The sequence below is a fragment of the Oryctolagus cuniculus genome, chromosome 14 (genome assembly GCF_051225735.1).
Source record: "Oryctolagus cuniculus isolate XC-2025 breed Fujian yellow rabbit chromosome 14, ASM5122573v1, whole genome shotgun sequence".
NCBI classification, from domain to species: domain Eukaryota; kingdom Metazoa; phylum Chordata; class Mammalia; order Lagomorpha; family Leporidae; genus Oryctolagus; species Oryctolagus cuniculus.
Genome location: NC_142880.1, coordinates 41,301,022 through 41,326,349, shown reverse-complemented (window position 1 = coordinate 41,326,349; position 25,328 = coordinate 41,301,022). Strand labels below are relative to the sequence as shown.

General features: G+C 43.5%; 1 protein-coding gene and 1 pseudogene across 4 annotated transcripts in view; one reads left to right on the top strand and one right to left on the bottom strand.

Moving 5' to 3' along the window:
* The first annotated feature begins 4,268 nt into the window (after positions 1-4,268).
* CTNND2 (catenin delta 2) overlaps positions 4,269-25,328 on the top strand; it is a 993,743-nt gene continuing 972,683 nt past the window's right edge. Inside the window, exon 1 of one of the 4 annotated variants that reach the window (XM_089312616.1) lies at positions 4,269-4,398. In XM_089312616.1, the coding sequence (XP_089168742.1) occupies positions 4,362-4,398 (37 nt within the window). In that variant the 5' untranslated portion in view covers positions 4,269-4,361. Of the gene's footprint in view, positions 4,399-4,831; positions 5,039-5,137; positions 5,157-25,328 lie in introns of those variants that run through there. The other 3 variants (XM_051853868.3, XM_051853869.3, XM_089312617.1) reach the window with 3 other exon arrangements.
* On the bottom strand, positions 21,593-22,219 carry LOC100340756 (large ribosomal subunit protein eL15 pseudogene; annotated as a pseudogene).

The following is a 25,328-nucleotide window of genomic DNA, read 5'->3' as shown; positions in this document are numbered from 1 at the left end:
CTTTCACTATGATTTCAAATAAATAAGTCTTAAAAAACAAAACAAAACTCAGTACCAAAAGGCAGTTTGCATGAAGTTGTAAAGTTAAGAATTGAATAGAAAAATGACCCAGACAATGACCTTAATTAAAATGGTTAATTCAAATTAGATAACTTCTTTGCAAAACTTCAATAACAAAGTAGCACTTCCAAGTAACAAATACATCTTTTTTTCTTTTTAAGATTTATTTATTTATTTGAAAGGCAGAGTTACAGAGAGGCGAGGTGGGGGAAGAGAGAGAGAGAGAGGTGCCTTCCACCTGCTGGTTCACTCCCCAGGTAGCTACAATGGCTGGAGCTGTGCCAATCTGAAGCCAGAGCCAGAAGCTTCTTTCAGGTCTCCCACACGGGTGCAGAGGCCCAAGCACTTGAGTCATCTTCTGCTTTTCCAGGCCATAGTAGAGAGCTGGATCGGAAGCGGAGCAGCCAGGACTTGAACTGGCGCCCATATGGGATGCTGGTGCTGCAGGCGGAGGATTAACCTACTGCACCATGGCACCAGCCTCAACAAATTCATCTTTTATGAACAACAGCAAACTGTTCATTAGTGTCCCAAACATACATACATAGTTGTGATGATCCTGTTTGGTTCTAAAATTTAAACTGTGGGGTCACTGCTGTGGTGCTGCAGCCTAAACCACCATCTGCACTTCGAGCATCCCATATGGGCACCAGCTCTATTCTGCCAGCTTCACTTCTGATCCAGCTCCCTGTTAATGTGCTTGGGAGAGCAGCAGAGGGTGGCCATTCTCTCTCTGTAACTCTGTCTTTCAAATTAATAAATAACATACTGGGGCGGGGGAGAGGGGGAGAGGGAGAGGGAGAGGGAGAGGGAGAGGGAGAGGGAGAGGGACAGGGAGAGGGACAGGGAGAGGGACAGGGAGAGGGAGAGGGAGATCCATCTTCCATCTGCTGGCTCATTCCCCAAATGGCCTGGAGCTGAGCTAATCTGAAGCTAGGAGCCAGGAACTTCTTCTGGGTCTCCCACATGAGTGCAGGGGCCTAACCACTTGGGCCATCTTCTACTGCTTTCCCAGGCCATTAACAGGGAGCTGGATCAGATGAGGAGCAGCTGGGACATGAACTTGTGCCCATATGGGATGCTCGCCCTGCAGGTGGAGGCTTAGCCTCCTATGCCACCAGAGCCTGCCTCTAAAAAAAGAATCTTTGAAAAAAAATTTTCCTTTATTTGAACCTCAATGTCAGGATACAATACTATGTTTAAATAGCTATAACTCAAATAAGTATTTAAGTGTCCTCAAAAGGAAATATTTTGAACTATTAGATTCATTAATTTATAAAAATATTTTGAACTGCTACATTTTAGTCCTAAAATTCAAGTTAAACTTCCATATAAAAATACATTTGCTTCAAATTCTGAAAAGTGATTTGTAAAATCAAGAAAAATAGCACTTATTTTTAGATGTGATTTTTATATCACCTAACTGCACAAATAGAAGAAACAGAATAATGGTGTTTTATTTAAGATTATTAGAATGATTAGAAAATAATAAACTAATGACTTTCTGGTTTCCCAGTGAATATGTGAATTGAGAAAACTCCTTTTTACAGGAACTATCTGAAGCAGAAGGCAAAAGATGGCAGCAGTGAGTCATTCCAAGATCTAACATTACACATGGCCATTTTGCTTTATTTTTTCATATCATCTAATTTTGAATTTAATAATATCTTAAGTTAAAAATTATCCTAGAAGGATAGAAATCATAAATGTTTCAATGAATTGAGGCCCAGAGCAAATTAAAACAAAGCAGTCCATGGCGTGACTTGCCCACCTCTCAAAGAGCTCCCCCTCAACTTCAAAGTCTGTAGGGACCGCCTAATGGCCACCCCCAGTATGCACAATTAGTGAGCAAGGTGTGCCAGTGATCCTACCAAATTGAGAAAAAACTTTATATAGGCAGGAGAGACACATTTATTCTTCAAACCCTATCTATGCACCAATTCAATTTTAATCCAAAGACCTACTGATCTCCCTCTCTTCCCCTCTCCCTCCTCCCTCCTCCCTCTCACTTTGAGTCAAAAGATGCAAAAAGAAAAACAACAGGACTGGGAAAGGCTAGGGTAAGAAAAAGGAGCATTTAAAAATCTAATGTGGCCTAATGGATACACTGCCACTAATTTGTCTTGAACCAACTATTCAGAGTAATTGAATTGACTTTCCAAGAAATAAAATAGAACATACATTTCAACATGTGCTGAACATTGGTCCTGCCTGTCTTCCCTCCAAAGAATCAAGGTTTTCTAATACCAATCTGGCTTTCAGACTTGGAGTGAGGCTGCAGAACCACCTTTACAGGGGAAAACCAAGCCTGTGGCTGCAAGTCTAACTCTGAGACAGGAGGGTGAAACTGAACAACTGCACTACTATAATAGTCCTTGCTCACCCTGCTGTTCCTTCCACTAATTTCTACCTATTTAACCGGTCTAAAGCTTCCCCCTCTCCTCTTACTTTAACTTATATCTTATCCTACTCCAAAGGATAGTGGAGAATAGCACCGAATAAATATTCAGGTCATTTAACTTTGTTGGATAATCTCTTCCAACACACAATAAAAGCGCATTGTGACTGAGAATCATAAGCTCCAAATCCCAGCTATTACAATTTTCTGTATTCTGCCCTGCTTGTCTCTGTCATAGAAACATGCTCGGGGGAGGGCTGTAGTGGAGAAGCTGGCGGCTCACAGTGTGGAGGCCTCTGGGGTCAGGGATGCTGAACTGTGCTGAGAGGAGGCACCTTGGTCCTAGCCCCTGGCCCACCTGTGCTGGGCCTTGCCATGTCTCAGGAGTGCATCGAGGGACACAGGCTTCTTGGCACATGGTGTGGGTCTGGTTTCCCAACAAGAATTTCACAGCAAGAATCGCACATGGAAGTCTCCATGGACTCAATGAGCTGTCAAACCATGAGGCCCTATGGAAAATCAATCTGAAAACGAAGAAAGCAACGCGGGGTGTGCAGGGAGACAGTGGGGGCAGGGGAAGCAGCAGGTCAGTAATTCCACTGTAGCGTGGAAAATGGGGAGGAGGAGGAGGAGGAGGCAGCAGAGGTGTAGAAGACTGGAAAACAGGAAAAGGTGGCAAGGAGGAGAGGGGGGAAGAGGAAAAGGCGAACTCATCGCTGCCACCTGCGCTTCAAGCTCCACACTGGTCAAGGGTCCTTTGGGCTGGAAGTTCACAGAATTCTAGACTCACAACCGGAGTCACTTTGTTTAAGGACGTCTCAGGACCCGCGACAACACGTGGCCCCAGAACACTGGAGGCGATGGGACCGGGCAGGTGCCGGGACCCCCTCTCTGACCCATGCCATGGCTTCTGGCTCTAGAACCCCACGACCTGCCCGGAGACCAGGGCCACCTCCAGCAGGCGCGTCCAGCCCGCTCCTCCCCGGCCCCTAGGCACACGAGACCCCCGCACCCCTTCCCCTTTGTCTGCAGGCCGGCATCTGCCCCATCAGAATCAATGCCAGTATCTGGCACCTGCAGAACCGGGGTTCTAGCCCTTCTCCGGGTCCCCTGCATCCCCCCGGCTCGCGCCCAGGGCGTGCGTTCCCAAGGATGCGCGGCCCTCTCCCAGCCCGCGGCCTCCTCCCCTCTCTCCTGCGGCTGCCGCTGCCGCTGCTGCCGCGAAAACCAGAAGTGGAGCGCGCGCGGCAAAGCGCCGCGCTCTCGCGGCGGCACTGGGCATGCTCGGCACCCAGGGCAGGTTTCGGCGGCGGGGCGGACGCTTCTACACTAGCCGGGCGCCCGAGCCGGCCGCGGAGGCATAGGTGGAGGCTGAGGCTGCTGCGCGCCGCGGGAGGAGCCTCGCCCTCGGCGGCGGCGGCGGCGGCGGCGGCACAGGTGGCGCGGGCCGCGCGCGGGGCGCAGCACGGGAGCGCTCGGCGCCGGGCGCCGCGGCGGCCCCAGGCTCGCGCCCGCGGCGGTAGCCGGCCGATCAGAGCGGCGGGCGCGGCGGCGGCGGCGGCTGCTCCTCTACCAGCCCGGCCGGCCCTCCGCGGCAGCGGCGCCCGGAGCCCAGAGGCGCCCCGAGGAGCGCGGGGGAGCCCGCGGAGTCGGGCAGGGGGCGCTGCGCTCGCCGCGCTCGGAGGGGCCGCCGGGCCGGGCGCTGCGCACTCGCGTCGGGAGCCGCCTCTCGCCCGCGGCGCTCGCCCCTGCTCCCCGCCAGCATCGCCTGTCCCGCGGCCGCGCTCAGACAACAAAAGCGGAAGATGCCGCAGTTGGGCAAGGTCAGGACCTTGCCCTGAAGCCGGGCGGCGGCGCGCACGCCTTTCCCCGGACGGGAGGAGCTGTCGCCGGTGGCGGGTGCATGTTCGCCAGGAAGCAGCCGGGCGCCGCGCCGTTCGGTGAGTTGCCTTCTCCGGGCTGCCGGGGCCGGCGCATCTTGCGCCTCGGCGTCTTCCTCCTCCTCCTCGCCGCCCGTGGGGGTTGGCCCTGGGCTCCCGGCCGGCTGGCGGCGGCGGCGGTGGCTGCTGCGCGGTGCTGCCGGCCGCGGGCGCGCCCGGTCCCCTGTCGGCCGACGGCTCTGCCCGGCGCGGGGTCCAGGGCAGGTGCGGTTCTCGGAACGGTTACCGAGTGGCTGTTGTGCGTGCGCCGCCTCCCTGCCACCCATCCGCCCCGAAGGAGGCGTATATAGGGCAACCCGACCATCCTGCTCCCCGCCACCCTCCAGAACATACCCGTGGCATTCATGACGTCCCTAATATACGAGAGAAGACGGGTGGGGGTGGGGAGGACCTCCCTCGCGTCTCCTGCCCTTATGCTCAATGTCATTACGATGTTTGGCTAGAACAAAATGGAAAGACTTGGTCCTACGCGTCCATGGCCGAGTCTTGCGCCTGCCGCCGCCCGCCAGACCGCGAGTCCCTTTTGGTCTATATTTAGCGGCTTCGGGGGAAGCCTTTGCAGCTCGATTCACAGGTTTCGGGAGCTCGCGCGTCCTGACAATAGATCGTGAGGCTCTGGAGAGCGGCGCGCGAGACCCAGGTTTGGGGAAGCTGCGCGCGAGCCTGGGCGGTGCGCGATGCGAGATCTGGGCGATCCGTAATCAATGGCTGAACGCGGCGCTGCTGGGTTTGCTCCCCGACCTTCCTCCTCCTCTGGGGTGCGATGGGTTTCCTGGGCTTGCTCCTCGGCAGCTTTCAGCCACCGCGTTCAGAACCAAGTCTAGACACGGGGGGTGCAGCCTCTCTGGTCTGCGTGGTGGGGAAACAGACTTGGGAATTTTTAGGGTGTGTGTGTGTCTGTGCGTGTGTGTGTGTGTGTGTCGTTCCCACAAAGAACAGTTACTTCCCTAATGCCCAAAGTTGTGTTTCGCTGCAAGTGTGGGGGTGGCGAGGGGTGTGGAAGCCGAGAGAGGAGCAGGTTGCGGGTTCCCTGCCTGGAAAAGGTGCCTCCTTTTGAACTGATGGGATTTGCTGTGGCTCTGAGAGGGGTTGTTCACGTGCATGTCTGATGTTCTGGAGCAGCTAGGTTGGCTCTGAACAGAGATTTGTTTGAAGCATAGAATTGGGCCTGGCTGGCATAGATTTTCACTTTGTGGAACTATGGGACCAATATTTAATATGCTGGGAGTTTTCTGTAACGATTTCCCTGAAAATGAGGAGGTGCCGGAACTACCCGGGAGTTATCTCATTGTGCGCCTTCCATCATCGGTAGCTTAGGTTAGTGGTGGTAGGTCAGTTAATCTCTGCTGTTAGTCATTCGCCTACATAATTGAAAGGCTTCAGAGCATGCCACTTCTAAAATCCCATGGAGAAGTGTTTGATAGGAATTAGAGGGATGAAGCTGTGCATGATTGGGGAGCTTTGCTATAGAAGTATGGCAAATAAGGGAGAGTGTCTTCATATCTGGATTGATTGCTTTGAACTGTGCTGAAATCTCTCGTTAACGTATCTTTGCCATATGCAGAATCCATTGCTAATGTTGTTGGAAGACCTGTTAGGTGATATCCATAGTGGTCTGTGGATTATGAGATGTCAGGGCTTGAATGAATATGATTGCATTCAGAATTTGCTGCTGAAATTTGGGAGGCCCTATCATGATAGCAAAAACAAGTTAGTGCTGCAGAATGATCAGCCAGGTCTCAAGTGGCTCAAGTTAACAGAACACTGGTTAGTTTCACCAATATTGCATTTGTTTCAACTTTATCACATTCAGAGAACTTTCCTAGAGCACTTCAGACATTGTTGTGTTCCTTGCATTCTTTAAATATAAAATATATTTCAAAAGAAGCCATACATGATAGAGACATTCATCTCTTGTTCTGTTTTTCCCCATTTGACTCTAGGGTTTGTTTTAAATGATTCTTAAAGGACCAGTTGATATTGCTCTGTGCCTGTGTGTGCACCAGAGAGCTGTTGATGGACGTAATTAAAACTAGATGTGCATTTTACGTTTTATTTAGATTGAAAATGCTAGTACTGGACTGAGTGGCAATTGTAGTAAGTACAAGATTGTTTGCTCTAAAGACATTGTTGTAGCCTTGCAGAAAGTAGTTACTTAATTTGGTGTATGTCTGTAGTTGTATGGCTCAGTTTTTACAGATGTCATGGATGTTTTCACTATTTGTAATGAGAGTCATGTGCTATCAAATTATGATATTTCCATCCACTTCATATCTTTGCCATAGAACAAAAGCCAATTCTTTCCCCCAATGAAATTGTTCATCAGACAGGAAAAATGAAATTCAAATTATATTAGTTGGAAAGGACAATTTATAGTTTTGTGAAGTAATTTCTCTGGATAGTATCCCTTCATAATGACCTCTAAAATTAAAAATGAAATAACAATATTCTCAAATATTGCATTACTTCTAGCTATAGTTAAATATGCAGTACTTTTTCCCTGAAAATGTTATAGAACTTGCTGTTTGTTGTGCTTTTAAATGGTATGTACTTATGTGGAATTGCTGCGATTTTGCAGTGTAGTTTCATAAGGTGTCCTTGCATAAGAAAGTACCAGTTACATCTGAAACAATGTATATGTACTTTGTATTGGCCATTATGTTTCTAGTTGTAACTAGTTGCAGTCAATTGAACTAAAATATACTGTTACATTTTGAATATCCGAAGTCATTTTTTTTTCTTCTTCCCTCATGATTAGCCACAAAAGAGGTGAACTTCCAGTTATGGTTGTTTCTTTTTGTGGACTTTTTTTTTTTTACTTTTTTTTTTTAGAGGGAAATTGGTGATGCTACTATCACTTTCCAACATAGATCTTATGAAGGATTCCACGTGGTTGAGAGTACTTAAACTCGAATGCCATAATTCAGACATTGAACAAAAACCATGAATTAACTGGCAGTTAGTTCTAACTTGAGAACTTCAGTTGAAGATGTGGAACAGTGGTCTTCGCTGGCTGATTTAAAAGCCAGAAATATGGTCTCAAGCTATATTCCACTGGCTGCCATGATTGTTCTATGAGGGCCACAGTGATGGTTCTATGGTAAGAGTTATGTGGTTGAGTGTGAAAAGTTGGGGAGGGAGCAGTTCATGACACTTGTTGCTTGCTCTAAGTTTATCAGATTATATGCCAAAGCAATAACTTTTTAGTTTAATATAAAATATTAAATATGTCATAGATAAATAGATCCTATCACATTGTCTGGCAATCCAGCCTACTGATTAATAAACTGCCTGACTGATCTTAATGAATCCAATTATATTCACAAACAGTAGCTCCAACACAGGAACCTAACACAAACGTTGTTTCATGTTGTGCTTTTAGTTCATTAAGTGTTAAGACTTGTAACAAAACTGTATTTATGACATCTTCAGTTCTTTGTCTTTTGGTCACATCTCAGTTAAGTGTAATTTTAAGCTTTCCATCATGGTTAATTGATTTGTAGGGAATGTCTTAGCTTTATTAGGATATTGAGGATATACCCTATATCAGTTTTCCACAAATTGGGAGTAATGACTAAATAAGAGAGGAAGATGCTTCCTAGAATTATTCTTTTTTTTAATATTTATGTATTTATTTGAAAGTTGGAGTTACACAGAGAGAGAAGGAGAGGCAGAGAGAGAGAGAGAGAGAGGTCTTCCATCTGCTGGTTCACTCCCCAATTGGCCCCAATGGCCGGAGCTGTGCTGATCTGAAGCCAGGAGCCAGGAGATTCTTCTGGGTCTCCCACACAGGTGCAGGGGCCCAAGGACTTGGGCTATCTTCCACTGCTTTCCCAGGCCATAGCAGAGAGCTGGATTGGAAGTGGAGCAGTTGGGACTTGAACTGGCGCCCATATGGGATGCTGGCACTTCAGGCCAGGGCGTTAACCTGTTGTGCCACAGCGCTGGCTCCTAGAATCATTCTGTGTCCCTTTGTAAGTAATCTGCAGAATAAATTACACATATGTAAACTTCCCCTATTAGATTTCCTTTTTTAAAGATTTGCTTTATTTATCTGAAAGAGTTACAGAGAGAGAGGTAGAGACAGAAAGAGAGGTCTTCCATCCACTGGTTCACTCCCCAAATGGCTGCAGTGGCTGGAGCTGGGCTGATCTGAAGCCAGGAACCAGGAACTTCTTCTGGGTCTCCCACATGGGTGCAGGGGCCCAAGCACTTGGACCATCTTTTACTGCTTTTCCAGGCCACAGCAGAGAGCTGGATCTGAAGTGGAGCAGTCGGGACTCGGACCAGCACCCTTATGTGATGTTGGCGCTTCAGGCCAGAGTTTTAACTAGCTGTACCACCAGGCAGGCCACATAGATTTCAATATATGTTATTTACTCTGGCATTTACTATACCCATGAAATACACATACACACTCTGGTTGTGTGGCAGAACTCAAATTTTTCTCTAGAAATATATTTCTCATCTGAAATAACAATGATTAGGAAAATAACTTTCTATAATGTAATGTTCCTTTACATTCTGCTCCCAGTGGGTATAGAGGTGAAGAGAGAGAATTGGCTTTGGGCAGAATCCAGATATTTCTCCTTTTAGCTGTGTGTCTTTAAGCATTTATGTGATCTTCAGACATTGACTTGGTTTCTTTAGCTGTGAAATAGATATAATAAAACAGAGCATCTTAAAAGCTTGGCTTGAGGATAAAATAAGTGTATGGAGAAGTGTTTGGTAAATTGTAAACACTTATTTAAACACAAGATATGTATTTATATACTAAGATAGATGTTTATGTTTCTTTTTTTTTTTTTTTTTTTTTTGACAGGCAGAGTTAGACAGTGAGAGAGACAGAGAGAAAGGTCTTTTCCATTGGTTCACCCCCCAAATGGCTGCTACGGCTGGTGTGCTGCACCGATCTGAAGCCAGGAGCCAGGTGCTTCTTCCTGGTCTCCCATGCGGGTGCAGGGCCCAGATGCTTATGTTTCATTCATGTATTATTAAATAGGTTATATAGGTGGCTACCTTCTCTAACAAAAACTACTATTGGGATATACCATCCCCACAGGCCTTTTGGAATGTGGCTTTATTGTATAGAGTTGCATATAAAATCTGTCAACCTTTGTGTTCTGAAACATACAATGTTTGTTTTATGTATTAAAATATATAATAGTTCAGCTACAGGGAAAGTAAATTATATTTCCAAGCTCCACTATTTAAAAAAAGATTATAATATAATAGACAGGAATTGCAAAACATTGATATTCACTTTTAGTACTATATTAGTCACCTGATTAAGATCAAATTTTCTACAGAGATGAATGTTGTACAAAGAATATTATAGACAGCTTAATAAGCATCCCTCTGTGAGGTCAAATATTAACCAGCTGCTCAGTTTAGAACCACAGAGCATGAATCCTATCATAACACTACTGTACAGGAAGGAAGAAACTTTAAACAATTACATTTATTGCAAAAAGAAAAGATTCCCTCTTCTGCAATTAAAGTCAAGTCCTTCAAAAGAAAAGAAAAACTATGTGCATTGGGATCTTTCTGAAAATAAATGGTGACGTTCAGTGGTCGTTTCACTTTTAGGAACCACAGAGAAAATGCAGTGCAACCCAACTCCTTTTGCATCATCAATTCCGGAGGAGTTGGCTGTAGCACTGTGATCTGTGGCAACAGGATTTTTTTTTATCATCATCATGCTTTGATGTATCTTAGAATTTGTTACAGAGTGTGACCTGTATAACAGAGGACTAATTTATCTTCACTCAGAAAAACATTTTGACAATAAATGTGGTTATTTATATTCAAATTTATGTGCTGTTGTGGGAACTGCCAATTATAAGTTAGCAGAGTAAAATACATGTTATAACAAAAGGCATTTCTGGTTTTTTTGGGATCAAAATAAGCAGGTGAGCCAATTATATTTGGTCTAATATAATCATGTCAAATTGTCAGTTTTGAATTATATGGACATGTTACTAAATAGGATAGCTAGTTATAATGTTAGATGAGAAGGAACAGTTTAATCCTACCATTGAAATTTTAAAAATAATTTATCCTGCATAGGCAAGGACAGGAGTTTTTCTTATTGGTAATGTTTTTTAAAAATAGGTGTGAATATCAGGCCATTATTAGAAATATGATCTATCGGATATGTGTTAAGAAAATTGCATTTTGTACAGATTTTATGTAATTTATTCTTTCTGCTTAGTCGCCTCTTCATATCTTCTGATGTTCATTGTAGTGTCTCTTTCTATTTCAATGTGCAACAATAAAGCAAAGCACATAATTACTCTAAAAATTACAAAGTGTGCAGAAATGTGCATTGTTGATATCTTTAAGGAACCAAACATACCAGGTTTCCCTCCCCGACTCTAATGAATGGACAAAAGATAAAGAAATGGCTAACCTGGGTAAAAAATCAGCTTTGATTAGACAGAGCTTGCTGTGGGAGTTGAATGACATCTCAGATCTGCAGTCTTCCTGCCCCACCCCCCCTCCACCCCGCAACAGTATCAGAGCTGGATAGAGCCAAGTCTTGCTCTGTGCAGGCCAGGAGTTCTCTTGGGAAAGAAAGCAGCAGGGCAGACTGCTCCTTTATTCTTCAGGGGCAGAGAAAGTGATGGGTTGGCAAGAGACCAGAAGTGTTTCATTAATTAAGTTCCCTTTACCTGGAAGGAAATATTGGAAGGAGGAAAGAAGTGTTCCCCATTGACGTTGTTTATAAAGAATCCAGTGGATAGAATATAGTAGCTTTCACTGTGCTTCACTTGGTAGTTGAACTCTTTAAATATTTCATGGTATTTTGACACTGTATCAGGAATTATCAAGGGAGTGTCTAATGTCTGGCTGATTTATAGTGAGTATGGTCTCTGAAATTCTGCTGATTTATGTGTATCCAGCTTTACTCATTCTCAGAACTTCTTCCCTACTTTCCGTGTTGGTCTTTAGCTGCTCATAATTGGATGTCTTTGTAAGTGGTGGAATTGCACAGAGTAGGACAGTGCCAGAATCTGACTTCCTAAGCTGTATATAAATGATGATCCAGCTAGCTATTATCCATAGCATTTATTTTCCAGTGTAGATATCAGTTTGACTGGTGTTTAACATTTAACTATTAATGGGAGCCATTGTAGACATAGTGAAGAAAGAAGAAAAATTCTTGCATTTCCAACTCAGTATGTTTTATTTGCTTCTGAGCATAATTACTCAACCTACCAATGTCCACTTCTTAACATAAATTGTATTCTTCTCTATCAAATATTTTATTTGGACTTTCAAATATTAGAATAACATTGAAGTCATTACCTTCAGCAATACCCAATAATTTAATTTCCAGGAAGAGCAACGTCTTTGGCAACAAACCAAGTTGTGCAAATATAAAAGAGCTGGGATATAGTTTCTCCTGTCTCTAATACACTCTTCACAGGCCTGGGTGCTGCAGAGCGTGGTTGCTGTTGTCATGGGGAGACTGAGTGAGAAAGAAAAGGAGGTCTGTAGAAAATCAGACAGAAAAGTAAGAAGTCTCAGAGGCAGTGACTCATATAACATTTACTCAGTACATGGCAGGTGGTTCAGGAGAGCTGGGGCTTGTAGTAAGTGGATTGGATTGCGTATCTTGACTTGGTTTGGAAAAGAATAATGTTGTTATACCCATAGTAGATGCATACATATACTCTGCCATCTCTAGCTTAAGAACTATCATGCAGTTGTGAATTATCTTTTGAAAAAATAGCATTATATGGGAAATGTGCCTGATACCTAAGGAAGAGAAGCAAACCATGGCATAAAATTATATATTGAATATGATACCCAGCATATATACTCACCACAGTTGCAGAAAAAACAGTGTAATGAGAATGTTCTATTCTTTATATCTTGTTTTTCCAATTAATACCGTTTAATATGTATTATATCACTATGCAAAGAAGTACACCTTTAATTTTTGGAAAGGTTATTGCACATTTGCTTTAGGGTAAATTTTATTAATTAGATGGATGCATGATTTGAAGTTAACAAGGTTCACTTATCATGCTTACACTGTGCACTTCTAATCACCCATAGTTACATTTTCTGTTTTAAATTTTACATGGTTTTTAGTAGGTTTAGAAACTTTGCATCTTTTAGGGAACTCTACAGTCCATGAGTGAAAGGTTTTTCTCTTTTTCAAATATTTTTTGTTTGTTTTCAAAAGTAACTTATGCTGTTTAGAAGTTTGAAAATATAGAAATTAAAAAAAGAAGTTAAAGTTCATTCATGGTCTCAAACCCCAGAATGCATACTATTTTTAGAATTCCCAATTTGTACACTTTTTTTTTTTTTTTTTTGACAGGCAGAGTGGACAGTGAGAGAGAGAGACAGAGAGAAAGGTCTTCCTTTGCCGTTGGTTCACCCTCCAATGGCCGCCGCGGCCGGCACGCTGCGGCCGGTGCGCTGCGGCCGGCGCACCGCGCTGATCCGATGGCAGGAGCCAGGTGCTTTTCCTGGTCTCCCATGGGGTGCAGGGCCCAAGCACTTGGGCCATCCTCCACTGCACACCCTGGCCACAACAGAGAGCTGGCCTGGAAGAGGGGCAACCGGGACAGAATCCGGCGCCCCAACCGGGACTAGAACCCGGTGTGCCGGCGCCGCTAGGCGGAGGATTAGCCTAGTGAGCCGCGGCGCCGGCCTGTACACATTTTTAAATGTTTTTATGTAGGTTGCTCTTGTGCCACTTTACTATTAACATATAAGGCAGCATTTCTCATAGAATTAGCGTTTATTTTTAGTATCTATTTCCCATACCTATATGTAACATAAGTTACTTAAATAACTATTTCTGAATATGGATGGAGATGGCATTTTCATTCTTTGGCAGTTTATTTGCTGCTGTTACTAAAATCCTGGTAGTTAAAAGTAGTAAAAAGTTTTCATCAGGTCGTTCACTCTAGATTATTTCCTAGAACCGGATGTTTTCAAGGCTGTTGACACATGTTGTTAGCTTGTCCTCCATCAAGCTTATATAATTTATATTGCTCTCAGCAGTACACAGGTATGCCAGTTTTCCTGTAATTTCAACAACCTTGAGTATTTTAATTGGAAAAATATATATAATTAGACGAGGGGGGTTTCTATTTCCCTATGATTTGATTTCCTTCTCTTTGAATATTGCTGAAGTTAAATGTATCATTAGTTTCTTTCCCTTCTTCTAATTCCTTTGGGAAGTATCTTTTCATGTCATATGTTCATCTCTCATTTGGTCTATTTACTTTTTTCTTATTGATTTATATGGTCAGTCTATAGTAAATACTTAACTCTTTGTCATGCCTTAACCATATATGCCTTTTTTTTTTTTGACAGGCAGAGTGGACAGTGAGAGAGAGAGACAGAGGGAGAAAGGTCTTCCTTTACTGTTGGTTCACCCCCGAAATGGCTGCTGTGGCTGGTGCACTGTGGCCGGTGCACCCTGCTGATCCGAAGCCAGGAGCTTCTCCTGGTCTCCCATGCGAGTTCAGGGCCTAAGGACTTGGGCCATCCTCCACTGCCCTCCTGGGCCACAGCAGAGAGCTGGACTGGAAGAGGGGCAACCAGGACAGAATCCGGCGCCCCGACTGGGACTAGAACCCGGTGTGCCGGTGCCACAGGCGGAGGATTAGCCTATTGAGCTGCGGCGCCAGCCAATATATGCCTTCTTGTGTTAATTATTATTTTGGGAGCATCATCTTTGACTTGAAGTTAAATTTGTTCCCCTTTTCTTGGGGCAAGGCAACATTTTATCACTCTGATTTTGTGTGTCTCAGAAGTGCACAGCAGGACAGTGGAGCAAATTGTTGAGGAGGTAGCTTAAAAGTTGCATCTCAACCCACGGAATTCATATTATCCTATTTTTAAGCAATTGGCCTAATTACTACTGAGTATCTTGGTTGACAGAAAATGATTTCTGGGGGCCAGCATTGTGGTGTAGTGGGTAAGCCACCACCTGCGGTGCCAGCATCCCATATGAGCACCAGTTTGAGTCCTGGCTGCTCCACTTCTGATCCAGGTCCCTGCTAATGGCCTGGGAAAAGCAGCGGAAGATGGCCCAAGTGTTCTGCTTCTGCCACCCCCATGGGAGACCTGGAAGATGCCCCTGGCTCCTGGTTTCTCCTGACCTAGCCCTAGCCATTGTGGCCATCTAGGGAATGAACCAGTGGATGGAAGGTTTCTCTCTCTCTAAGTCTGGCTTTCAAATAAATAAATATTTGTTTGTTTTTAAAAGCAAATAATTTCTGGATATTCAGGTTGTTGTTGTGGAACATTGAAAGAGTATTTATGGTGGGTACTTTAAATGCTATGAAGACACCCATAACCTACATCTGAAGTGCTTTGCTTTGATACTCAGCAGTGGCTGTTGATTCTAGTTTCTTGCTAATGTGGATCTCAGAAAACAGTGGTGATAGTCCAAATGATTGGTTACCTGCCACACATGTGGGAGATCTGTTTTGAGATCCTGGCTCTTAGCTTCAGGCTTGGGCTAGCCCTGACCATGGCAGGCATTTGGGGGAGTAAACCATAGATAAGAGATACATTTCTTTTTCTGTGTCAAGCAACTAAACAGGAGTGAATTTTTTTTAAAGATTTATTTATTCCTTTGAAAGGCAGAATAACATGGGGGTAGAGGCAGAGAGATAGAGGGAGGGAGAGAAAGGGGTCTTCATCCATGGTTCACTCCCCAAATGGCCGCAACGACCGGAGCTGGGCCAATCCAAAACCAGGAGCCTGGAGCTTCTTCCAGGTCTTCCACGCAGGTGCAGGGGCCCAAAGACTTGGACCATCTTCCAGTGCTTTCCCAGGCCATAACAGAGAGCTGGATTGGAATTGGAACCGGCACCCATATGGACTGCTGGCACTGCAAGCAGTGGCTACTCTGCCACAGCGCTGGCCCCAGGAGTGAATTTTCAAAGAGAAAAGAGTATACCTAAAATATAGAACAGAGTACTTGTGTGTTGGTAGTGGGCCTTCATTACATATTTCTCCCATGAAATGATAAGGAAGCCAGATACTTTCCTGTAGTTCTGACCTTTGCATTTCTCTACACATGCACAGCCTCAGGGACCTTTGGGTGAAGATATAAGGTGTTTATGGCAGGCTAGAGCTCACAGGGAGAAACATGTTGTGTATGGCTTATACCTTGCAGGTGTTTCTCAGTGGTGCCTCATTTCTCGAGTTCAAGTCCATCGGGAAGAGTGAGTTAGCACACCATTCGGAGGCAAATACATGATTTTCTGTTAGGGCCACCCAAGGCCCAGGTGCCTGTTCTTTTCTCCTTGGTCATGCAGGACCGTGCTTTTTCTCAGCCCCTTGCTGTGTTGGTAATCTGCCCTTTATATCATTGATCCTCAGATTCTAAGATGGTCATTGATACATAGTGTATACTCAGTGAATAATTTTGGACTATATAACACATTTGATTCTATTGTCAACAGTGTTTCATGAAGCAAGGTGTGTTGGTTTGCTTTGGATTCATTTTGGGTACTGAGCACTGGGGCACTCAAAAAAGATCATTGGATTAGGATTCCAAGTTCTAGGATCCAAATTATTCTCATCACTTCTTTTTTTCCTGTGACCTTGCATCTGTGCTTACTTTTTCATTTTCTCAATGAGCTAAAAACTCACAGGGTTTGTGTGTGTGTGTGTGAATGTCATATAATTTGAAAATACTTTGGGAAGCATAATCATAACCAACATTTAATATAAACTATATTCCCTGGAGCTTTTGTTGCACTTCAAAAATAGAGAAATTTTTTGATATGGCTTGGAATCAAAAAGTCTTTTTTGTCCATAAAACTAAATCTATCAACTCTGTTATGAGTGTGGCTATAAAATGCCCAGGACCCTAATGGTTGTGCCAGTATGCTACATTCCATGCTGTTGGTTGTTGCCTAGAGGAAGAATTTCCTTTTATCTATCAGAGACAGTGCTTCTGGTTCTTTTTCTTCCTTCTTTCCTTCCTTCCTTCTTTCCTTCCTTCCTTCCTTCCTTCCTTTTTTTTTTTTTTCTTTTTTAAGATTTATTTATTTACTTGAAAGTCACGGTTACACAGGGAGAGAAGGGAAGGGAGAGAGAGAGAGGTTTTCCATCTGCTCATTCACTTCCCAACTGGCCGCAACAACTAGAGCTGCGCCGATCCAAAGCCAAGAGCCAGGAGCTTCTTCTGGGTCTCCCATGTTGGGGCACCGGCCCAAGGACTTGGGCCATCTTCTACTGCTTTCCCAGGCCGCAGCAGAGAACTGGAACGGAAGAGGAGCAGCCAGGACTTGAATCAATACCCATATGAGATGCTGGCACTGCAGGTGGCGGCTTTACCTGCTTTGCCACAGCGCTGGGCCCCTCTGATTATTTCTTTATCATATTTCCAAAATTGTGAGTATCTCAAAATGGTTCAAAAAGTTTCCCTGCATATTTTTTTCTTACATACATATTTGCTGCTTAAAAAGGAAATAGGATGAAGCCCTATTGTTCTCAGAATGAAGTCTGTAGATCTCTCTTCAGAATATTATTTTCTCTCCTGGTGGGCTGCTGAGTCTGGCACCTATGAGGCTCTATCGGAACAGTTTCAGAAGTGTGAACCATAGCTGGTTTCCATTTTTTCAGCATCTTTCCTTAAATACTTTGAGCAAAATTGCAGAGAATTAGCCTGCAGATAGGAGGAAATCATGTGTAACTTGCCAAAATGGAAAATGTTCCTTATTCTCCAGGCTTTCGAAGGAAGTAGAGAAAGGAAGTTGAAATCCCTCATTGAGTGTCCCTTAGTGAGTAACAAAGTTTAAGGTACTTGAGAAGAGATTTTGATGATTGTTTTATTCATTGCGAATAGAAGTTTCAGATGAATTAATTTTTCCTTAAGAATCTAAAATCTTGGGACTGGTGCTGTGGTGTAGCAGGTAAAGCCGCTGCCTGCAGTGCAGGCATCCCATATGGGTGCTGATTCAAGTCCCGGCTGCTCTGCTTCCAATCCAGCTCTCTGCTATGGCCTGGGAAAGCAGTGGAAGGTGGCCCAAGTCCTTGGGTGCCTGTACCCATATGGGAGACCTGGAAGAAGCTCCTAGCTCCTGGCTTCAGATTGGTGCGGCTCTGGCCGGTGTAGCCAATTGGGGAGTGAACCAGCCGGTGGAAGACCTCTCTCTCTGTCTTTCCTTCTTTCTGTGTAACTCTGACTTTCAAATAAATAAATAAATCTTAAAAAAAAAATCTAACATCTGTTTTCTGCCATCTAGAGCTGGTTGTTGATAATTTGTAGAGCAGTGCGCTTTGTTTCTCAGCAGTTGGGGGGAACCTTGGGAGCAGTCAGGTGGATGAGGAGGATGATTCTTGAGTTACGATGTCCTTTCTTCTTCTGTAGACCCGAGAGGACTTCACAAAGTTCATGGAAAATGCATGTTATGAAAAACTATGCATGGATTTCAAGATTTGTTCGCATCAAAATAAACATCGTTTAATTTCATTTTTTCCACAAACTTTTTGAAGTCCCCTCATGCAGCCTGTGGACACAGGAGATTAACCAGATCTGGTGAGCTCTGAGCTAGGGGCTGGGAGTTTGGAAATAGTGGGTAAGAACTGGGGGAATTCAAGAAGTGGGAAGGAGAAGTAGCTTAAACTTGTTTTGGCAACAGTGCCTTAAAAATTAATGGGTTAATCGGTAGTTCATTAGTTTATCCCTTCTTTCAGCAAACTAGGCAGAATGTAAGATTTCAGGAAGCAAGAAGTTATAAAGAATAACAAACAATATGCAGTGAGTTTCGGACTTACTCCTAATGGTAGAGCTAGAAACATGTCATGGGATTCCAAATCCCATTAAGTTGGCATGTACCAGTGCCATCTTACTAGTTAAAATGATCAGTTTAAGTTCATAATTGCTCATAAAGATAAGATTAAATGTAAAAGGGATCACATAAACAAGATCAGTATCTAATAATAATAACTGATAGAATTAAAAGGAGAGAACGATCCAACATGGCAAGAGGGATACATAGCAGACTCATAGAATGGCAGATGTTCTAAACAGCACTCAGGCCTCAGAGTCAGCCCTTAATGTATTTGGATCTGCCTAAAAAGCCCATGAGAGTTTCTCAGGCACAGAAAACCAAGACACTGTGGCAAAAAAATGACATAAATGAAAGATCTCTGTGATTGAGATCCCAGTGGAAAGGCCATCAAAGAAGGAGGTACCTTTCTCTGAAGGGAGGAGAGAATTTCCACTTTGACTATGACCTTGTCTAAATAAGGTCGGAGTTTGTGAACTCAAGAGGCTTCCATAGCTTTGGCAGCTCATGACAGGAGCCTGGGTGATTACTGACATCATAAATAAGAGTGTCAATTGTTAAATCAACAACGGGAGTCACTGTGTACTTACTCCCCATTTAGGATCTCTGTCCTTAATGTGTTATACTATGCAAATTAATGGTAAATCTAGTGTTCAAACAGTACTCTATACTTTGTATGTCTGTGTGGGTGCAAACTGTTGAAATCTTTACTTAGTATGTACTAAGTTGATCTTCTGTATATAAAGATAATTAAAAATGAATCTTAAGAATGGGATGGGAGAGAGGAAGTAGGAGTTGGGATGGTTGCAGGTGGGAGGGAGGTTATGGGGGGCAACTGCTATAATCCAAAAGTACTTTCAAAATTTATATTTATTAAATAAAAGTTTAAAAAAATATGCAGTGAGTGTGCACATCCAGATCTAGATTATCTGAGAGGTTTAATCATCTCCTCTAGTTGGAAAGTAACTGCTGCTGACCTTTTCCAGAGCAGATTTCAAACTCAGGTGGCCATGGGGCCTGACTTCCCATCACATGTCAAAATCCTTCCTTTTTTCTATGTACCAGTTCTCTTAACAAGCATTACTTGCTGCTCAGATTCAAGAGCTTTCAGTATTAAACATGAACCCATTCATACAGTATATTAATATGAGTTCATGTGGCTTCCCCATGGCCTGACAAATTGTGCATTTTGCATTTGCACAGCTCCCAATGCAGAGTGGTGGTTAAGAGAGAGCTGCCAGTGGAGTGCAGGTGCCACAGGTTAGGCTGCTGTCTTGAGAACAGGGTAAGGGAGGAAATAACAGCAAAGTCCCTCCTTTGAGTTTTGCAGGGTGTTAATCATTTAAGTGTTTTGTCATATTTTACCTCTTGAAAGTGAGGATGAGAGTTTTTAAAGCAATGTAGCACATTTTTGGACTGGTAGTAGATTTTGTGTGTGTGTGTGTTCCTTGACTGTCAGAATACCCATAGGTGATAGTTACTGATTTGAAATATAAGTGTATATCCTCTCCTTACAGCTGTTTTTCATTTTAGTTAACTAAGATGTGGTAGTCTAGAATTTGGTGGCTATATGAGGGCATGTCAAAAAGTTCATGGCAGATGTAATTGAATGATAAGTTTGTTTTGGTGCAAAAAATGTTGAAATCCATGCATATGAGACCCAGTGCTTCCAGCTCTGGCACAGAAATGGTGCTATCTATATGTGAGTTATTTTTGCAATTTCTCCCAATTGCCTCTATGCTTAAAAAGTCACTGTTGCCCATTTCCTTTCTGTGTTGTTCTTACTGTATAGAGCAAATTGCCGAACTATGAGGGAACTTTTTATTTCTTATTAATTTTTACTAAGTGTGCCCATAATTTGTGTTAAATAGCTGCTGTTGTACTATGGGAATGATTTCAGTTTTTCTGAGTAATTTTGTTTGCCTATATTGTTATTACTAATGTATCTTTGAGAGTAGATGCTGCTGGTCATTTAACAAAATAACATGGAACTGTTTCTGTATCCATTGAAAGGTGCGGGGAAGGACAGTCCAGGGTGTGTGCATACTCAACACTTTGCAGGGGCACTGCTGCATGTAGAAAGTTTCCCATCTTAATCTGCACATGCGTATTTGGCTAACATATAGATATATAAGTTTTCAGGTATTTACATGTGCAGATGTGGTGTTAGCAGAATATCATGATGTGGGAAGGATTCGTGAATCTCTTCCAGAATCACCTGGAAAAGAAAGCACCATGTATCTACAGCGGACCTGTGGATGCTGGGTGGCAGTGAGTGGATCGTTGACACCACCCATACTCAACACCATGCATGTCACCTAAGTGCAAATTTAAGAACAAACCTCGTTCACTTCACTAGCAGAAGTTAGGGAAAACATCCTGTCGCTCCCCGTCTTCGTGGAGGAACGACACAGGACCCTGCGCTGTTCTTTTGTCTGCTCGGCCCTCCCCGGGTTTGCTGCTGGTTCTTCCCGGGTTGGCTACCGTCCCTTCCACCTCCATGGAAGGGCGGTTCCCCCTGCCACATTCCCCACTTCCGCAGGGGAGCGGCACACCGCCTGCCGGCTCTCTCGGGGGCTGCACAGGTGTTCCTCAGGTGTTCCCCTTAGATGTTCCTGGTGCATGTTGTCTCTCTCCTCCTCTATAGTCCTCTTCCACCAATCCCAACTCTGCTACCCACACACCGAGTACGCTGCTCTCCTCCCATCAGGAGCAGGTCCTGCTGTTTATTGGTTGAACTGGAGGCAGCTGTGTAGAAGCTGTTTCTCCCTTCTCAGCGCCATATTGTGGGAGAGCAGATGCATAGAATAAGTCTTAATTCCAGTAACTTAGTCTAGTCCGAGTTGCTCCCCACACATCCAAACGCAGAGCAACCTGGCTTTGGAAGAACTTGTAAATCAAAACACCGCAATAGGCTGTCTTAGTCAGCTCAGGCTGTTACAGAGAAATGCTGCAGACTGGGTGCTGAAACAGCCGACATTTATTTTTGCTCTTCTGGTGACTGGAAGTTTAAGGTCAAGGCCGATTCAGGATTCAGTTCCTGAGGAGGGTTTCCTTTCTGGTCTGCAGGTGGCTGTCTCCTCGCTATGTCCTCGCATGGCCTTCATCGATTTCTCTCTCTTTCACTCTCTTCTTAAAAGCCACCAGCCCCATTATGGGAGAAACCCATCATCATGACCTAATTACTTAAGAATTTATTTTACACCTCTTATACTTCGCAGCATGTTTTAAACACTGACATATAACTCCGTAATAAGATAAAGTAGACCAAGTTTATCTTACTAGAAACAAGATACACCACTTGGTCTTCAAATGTTATTGTACTTTAAACTTTCATAATTTGACAAAGCATTCATGAAATTATCTGCAGAATAGATTTAACAGGCCAATAGCATCTTTAAGCAGATGAGACTGTCCTAAATGTTTTTTTAGGTTTGAGTTTTACAAACTTGACTGACTTTAGCAATAATACTGCAGCTGGAGGGTACTGTGTCTTTTCCAGGCTGCAACAGTGTGGTAGAACTTGTGGCCCTTTCCAAAGCCAAGACGCTTGTGGCCTGCAGATGTCAGCCCACACTTCTCCTTGTGTTTGTGGACCAATTTGGTGATCCCCTGGGTGTCAGGATTTCTTCTGATTGCTTTATGGAATGGATCAATGAGGATAATCTCAAAGGATTTATATGTGGAGTCTTCACAAATCCAGTAAAAATTCAGGACTCTCAGCTCCACGTTGGCACCCAGCTCATTCCTTGGCAACAGATTAAAGGCTTCATGCAAACTTCAGCTGCTTAACACCGTGATGGACAGGCTTGCTGTAGTGTTGCACCCTTAGGAACTGAGTGCTTGTGGCCACCATGGTGCATACGGATCCTATGTATGACATAACCTTGCTTGGCCTTGTTGGGCCGGGTCAGGTGGGGCACCCTGTGCTGCATGGAGAGCTGGTGGTGCTGCCAGCTGGGGATTCTCGGGAGAAAGACCATCACATCTGACAGCTTCTTTCTCCACATCTCCTGGATGTACTTATATCCATCCATCCTGGCTTGCCTGATGCATGCTGGCAGATGGAAAGGAAATAACCTAATTACTTTTGAAAGACCACCACATCTAATCGGGGATTGGAGACTCATCGTGTGATTTGAGTGGGTTAGGGGACATAAACATTCAGTTTGTAATGGAGACCACAAGCCAAAAGCTAGAGGATTCTCAATACCAAGCAAGGCCAAACTCTCTTCCAGCACCAAGCAGAGAAAGGTCTGCACAGTCCATGTTTTATCTCCTCACCCTCTCTGCCCCTCTGGTTTATCAGGGTGCAGCCACTTTGACTTGTGTTTCTCCTAATCATTGTGCTAAAGATGTTTTTCTCCTAAAAATTAGCCCATTCTTTATAATGTGTATGAGGAATAGAAATCATCTCATTTATTTAATGATCTAAAAGGTTGTTTTTGTCTCCTTCTATTAGAGTGTAACCCCTTTGAGAGTTTGTCATTAAAATTATTTAAATTGGATCATACAGTGATATAGTTCCATCAGGAACTCATGAGCTTTAATGCTTGCTTGGCTTCTGGTAGTTGTGAAGGATACATTGTTAATAGATGATCATCATTGAATCACAGCATGGATATGTGTTGAGGGGAGAAGACAAGATACAAGACAGGTAATTTATCACTGATGTGTAGGAGAGCGCAGTTTGGTGACTGGTTACCGAGAGCTGCATGTGGCTCCATGTGCAGCTCAAATAGAATGCGTTTGCCTGTTGAGTCAGCTGTCATGTATTTCCTGGAATTCTCAAGTGCAGCAGGTTGTTTCTCAAGGGCAGATTATCTCATACTAATTGGAATACAAATATGCCAGAATGATATTAAACATACTCTTAGAACCAAAAAATAGAGTGACATCATGTCTGTGTATTTCAAAGAAAAGTAGTGAACTATGAAGCTCAATGAAATACTGATTTGGATGGAAACTCTGAGGTATATCTTTTATGGCTGCCTCTTAAGAGAAAGTATAAATGAATAATGGTGAAATTGGGAATAAAGCACATAGAATTATGAAAAGTAGACTCATGTTCTGAATGTGAATTAATATTGCATTTCCCATTATATTTAAATTGAAGACATTCTATGATTTGGAATATTGCTATTGAAAAAAATAATTTATTTTAAATTATCAAAGTTAGTCAAGTGCTTATTCTGACATAAGATCTTGAATGGTATGTTGAAAACATTGTCACATCTTTTGTAAAGAATAAAAATATGTTTAGGATATATAGTATAATTTTTAACTGGCACATAATAAATTATGAAAACCTAATTTATGTGTTTCATGAGTGGTCTTTTAGTAATTTCATGGTTACCTTTATTCTGTTTCCTATAATGAATATCTATAACTCACAGTTAATGTAAAATTTAGTATTTGCTCTTGCATGAATTGCACTATAACAAAATCCTGTTTACTTACATTATTTCTTTAGTGAATTGTCTTTGCAATATTAAAATCTACACATGGAAAAAGTTTGAAGCATCAAAGATGTCAGTAGATTTGGGTGGTTCTTCATGCCTAACTACAGCATTTTAAGGTGGCTCCCATTTATTGTGTGAACTGGCTATCTATTGAAAGAAACAACACATTTGATTAAATTTTTCTGCCTCGGAGCACAGTATTGGGTATGTTTTTCTTTTGAATCTGCTCATGATATGTTAACATCTTTGACTCAATGGAGTCTTGGGGAGCAGTTTGGGGTTTGAGGCTGCAAATGTGTCCTCTGTGAACATGCTTGGAAGCTGTCATGAGCCTGGGTGGGAAGCCTTACTCAGGTCCTTCTACCCCTTCAGCTGTGCCATTGGCATTCTGCATCTGATCCAGTTATTTCAGCTGTTGTCTTAGTTAGAGAGGGGAAAGGACCTTGTCTGTTTACCAAGAGTAGTCTGTGCTTTTTTGAAAAGGTTTTGTCACTCTGGGATTTTGAAAGATGCCTCCAGGCACACATGGTTAAGTTGCTGCTCATAGTTTTAGATAAGACCAATTAGATAAGACTGTGAAATTCTTGACATGCAACCATCTTCGAACTATAAAATGACAATTTCAGCCTCATTCTTTACATGCTGCTTTAATCGAAGACCTGTGTAGTAACTGAAAAATGATAGTTATGCTTCCTCCTTTCCCCTAACATTCTCGATTGGATGATTTACCAACTATTAGAATCCTCTTTGTTTTCAAGTATGAGGAAGATGTACCAGCTCTTAGGTCATGGGGGAAACTGTCCATTGGATTAAAGTTGGCATGACTAGACAGATTTAGCTTGAATCATTGAGAACTTCAAGAATTCTGGGTGGATGTGTTCAGCACTAGCGAGTCGGAGGCAGGCTGCCACTTTCTGCCATGGGAAATTATTCCTCTTGTCTTAATCACCAGTTCTGTCTTTGCTGTGGTTATTCACCTGGCTCTAAGAGTGTAATTTTTGGCCTCTAAGCTTCAGAGGACTTGATTAAAGGACCACTGTGGTATGATATTATTTTCATGAAACTTTTTTCTAAGCTCCATTTTTTGTTTTTGCATGTTTGCACTTTAAAGTGTCCATATGACTGTTCCAAATGAGGTTAGAAGTCACGTAAGATGGCACTCATGAACTTTTGAATGTTGTCCAAATGCCTGCATCAAGTAGGGTACATTTGTAAAAAGTCAGCTGTCCATATCAGTAGGTTCTACATCTGCAAATTCAAGCAACTGTATATTAAAAATATTCTTTTTTTTTTTTTAAACAGGCAGAGTGGACAGTGAGAGAGAGAGAGAGAGAGAGAGAGAAAGGTCTTCCTTTTGCTGTTGGTTCACCCTCCAATGGCCGCTGCGGCTGGCGCACCGCACCTATTGGAAGGCAGGAGCCAGGTGCTTCTCCTGGTCTCCCATGGGGTGCAGGGCCCAAGCACTTGGGCCATCCTCCACTGCACTCCCTGGCCATAGTAGAGAGCTGGCCTGGAAGAGGGGCAACCAGGACAGAATCCGGCGCCCCAACCGGGACTAGAACCCGGTGTGCCGGCGCCGCTAGGTGGAGGATTAGCCTATTGAGCCACGGCGCCGGCCTAAAAATATTCTTAAAAAGCTGTGGGCTAGCCAGGTTGTGGTGTAGCAGGTAAAGCTGTGGCCTAC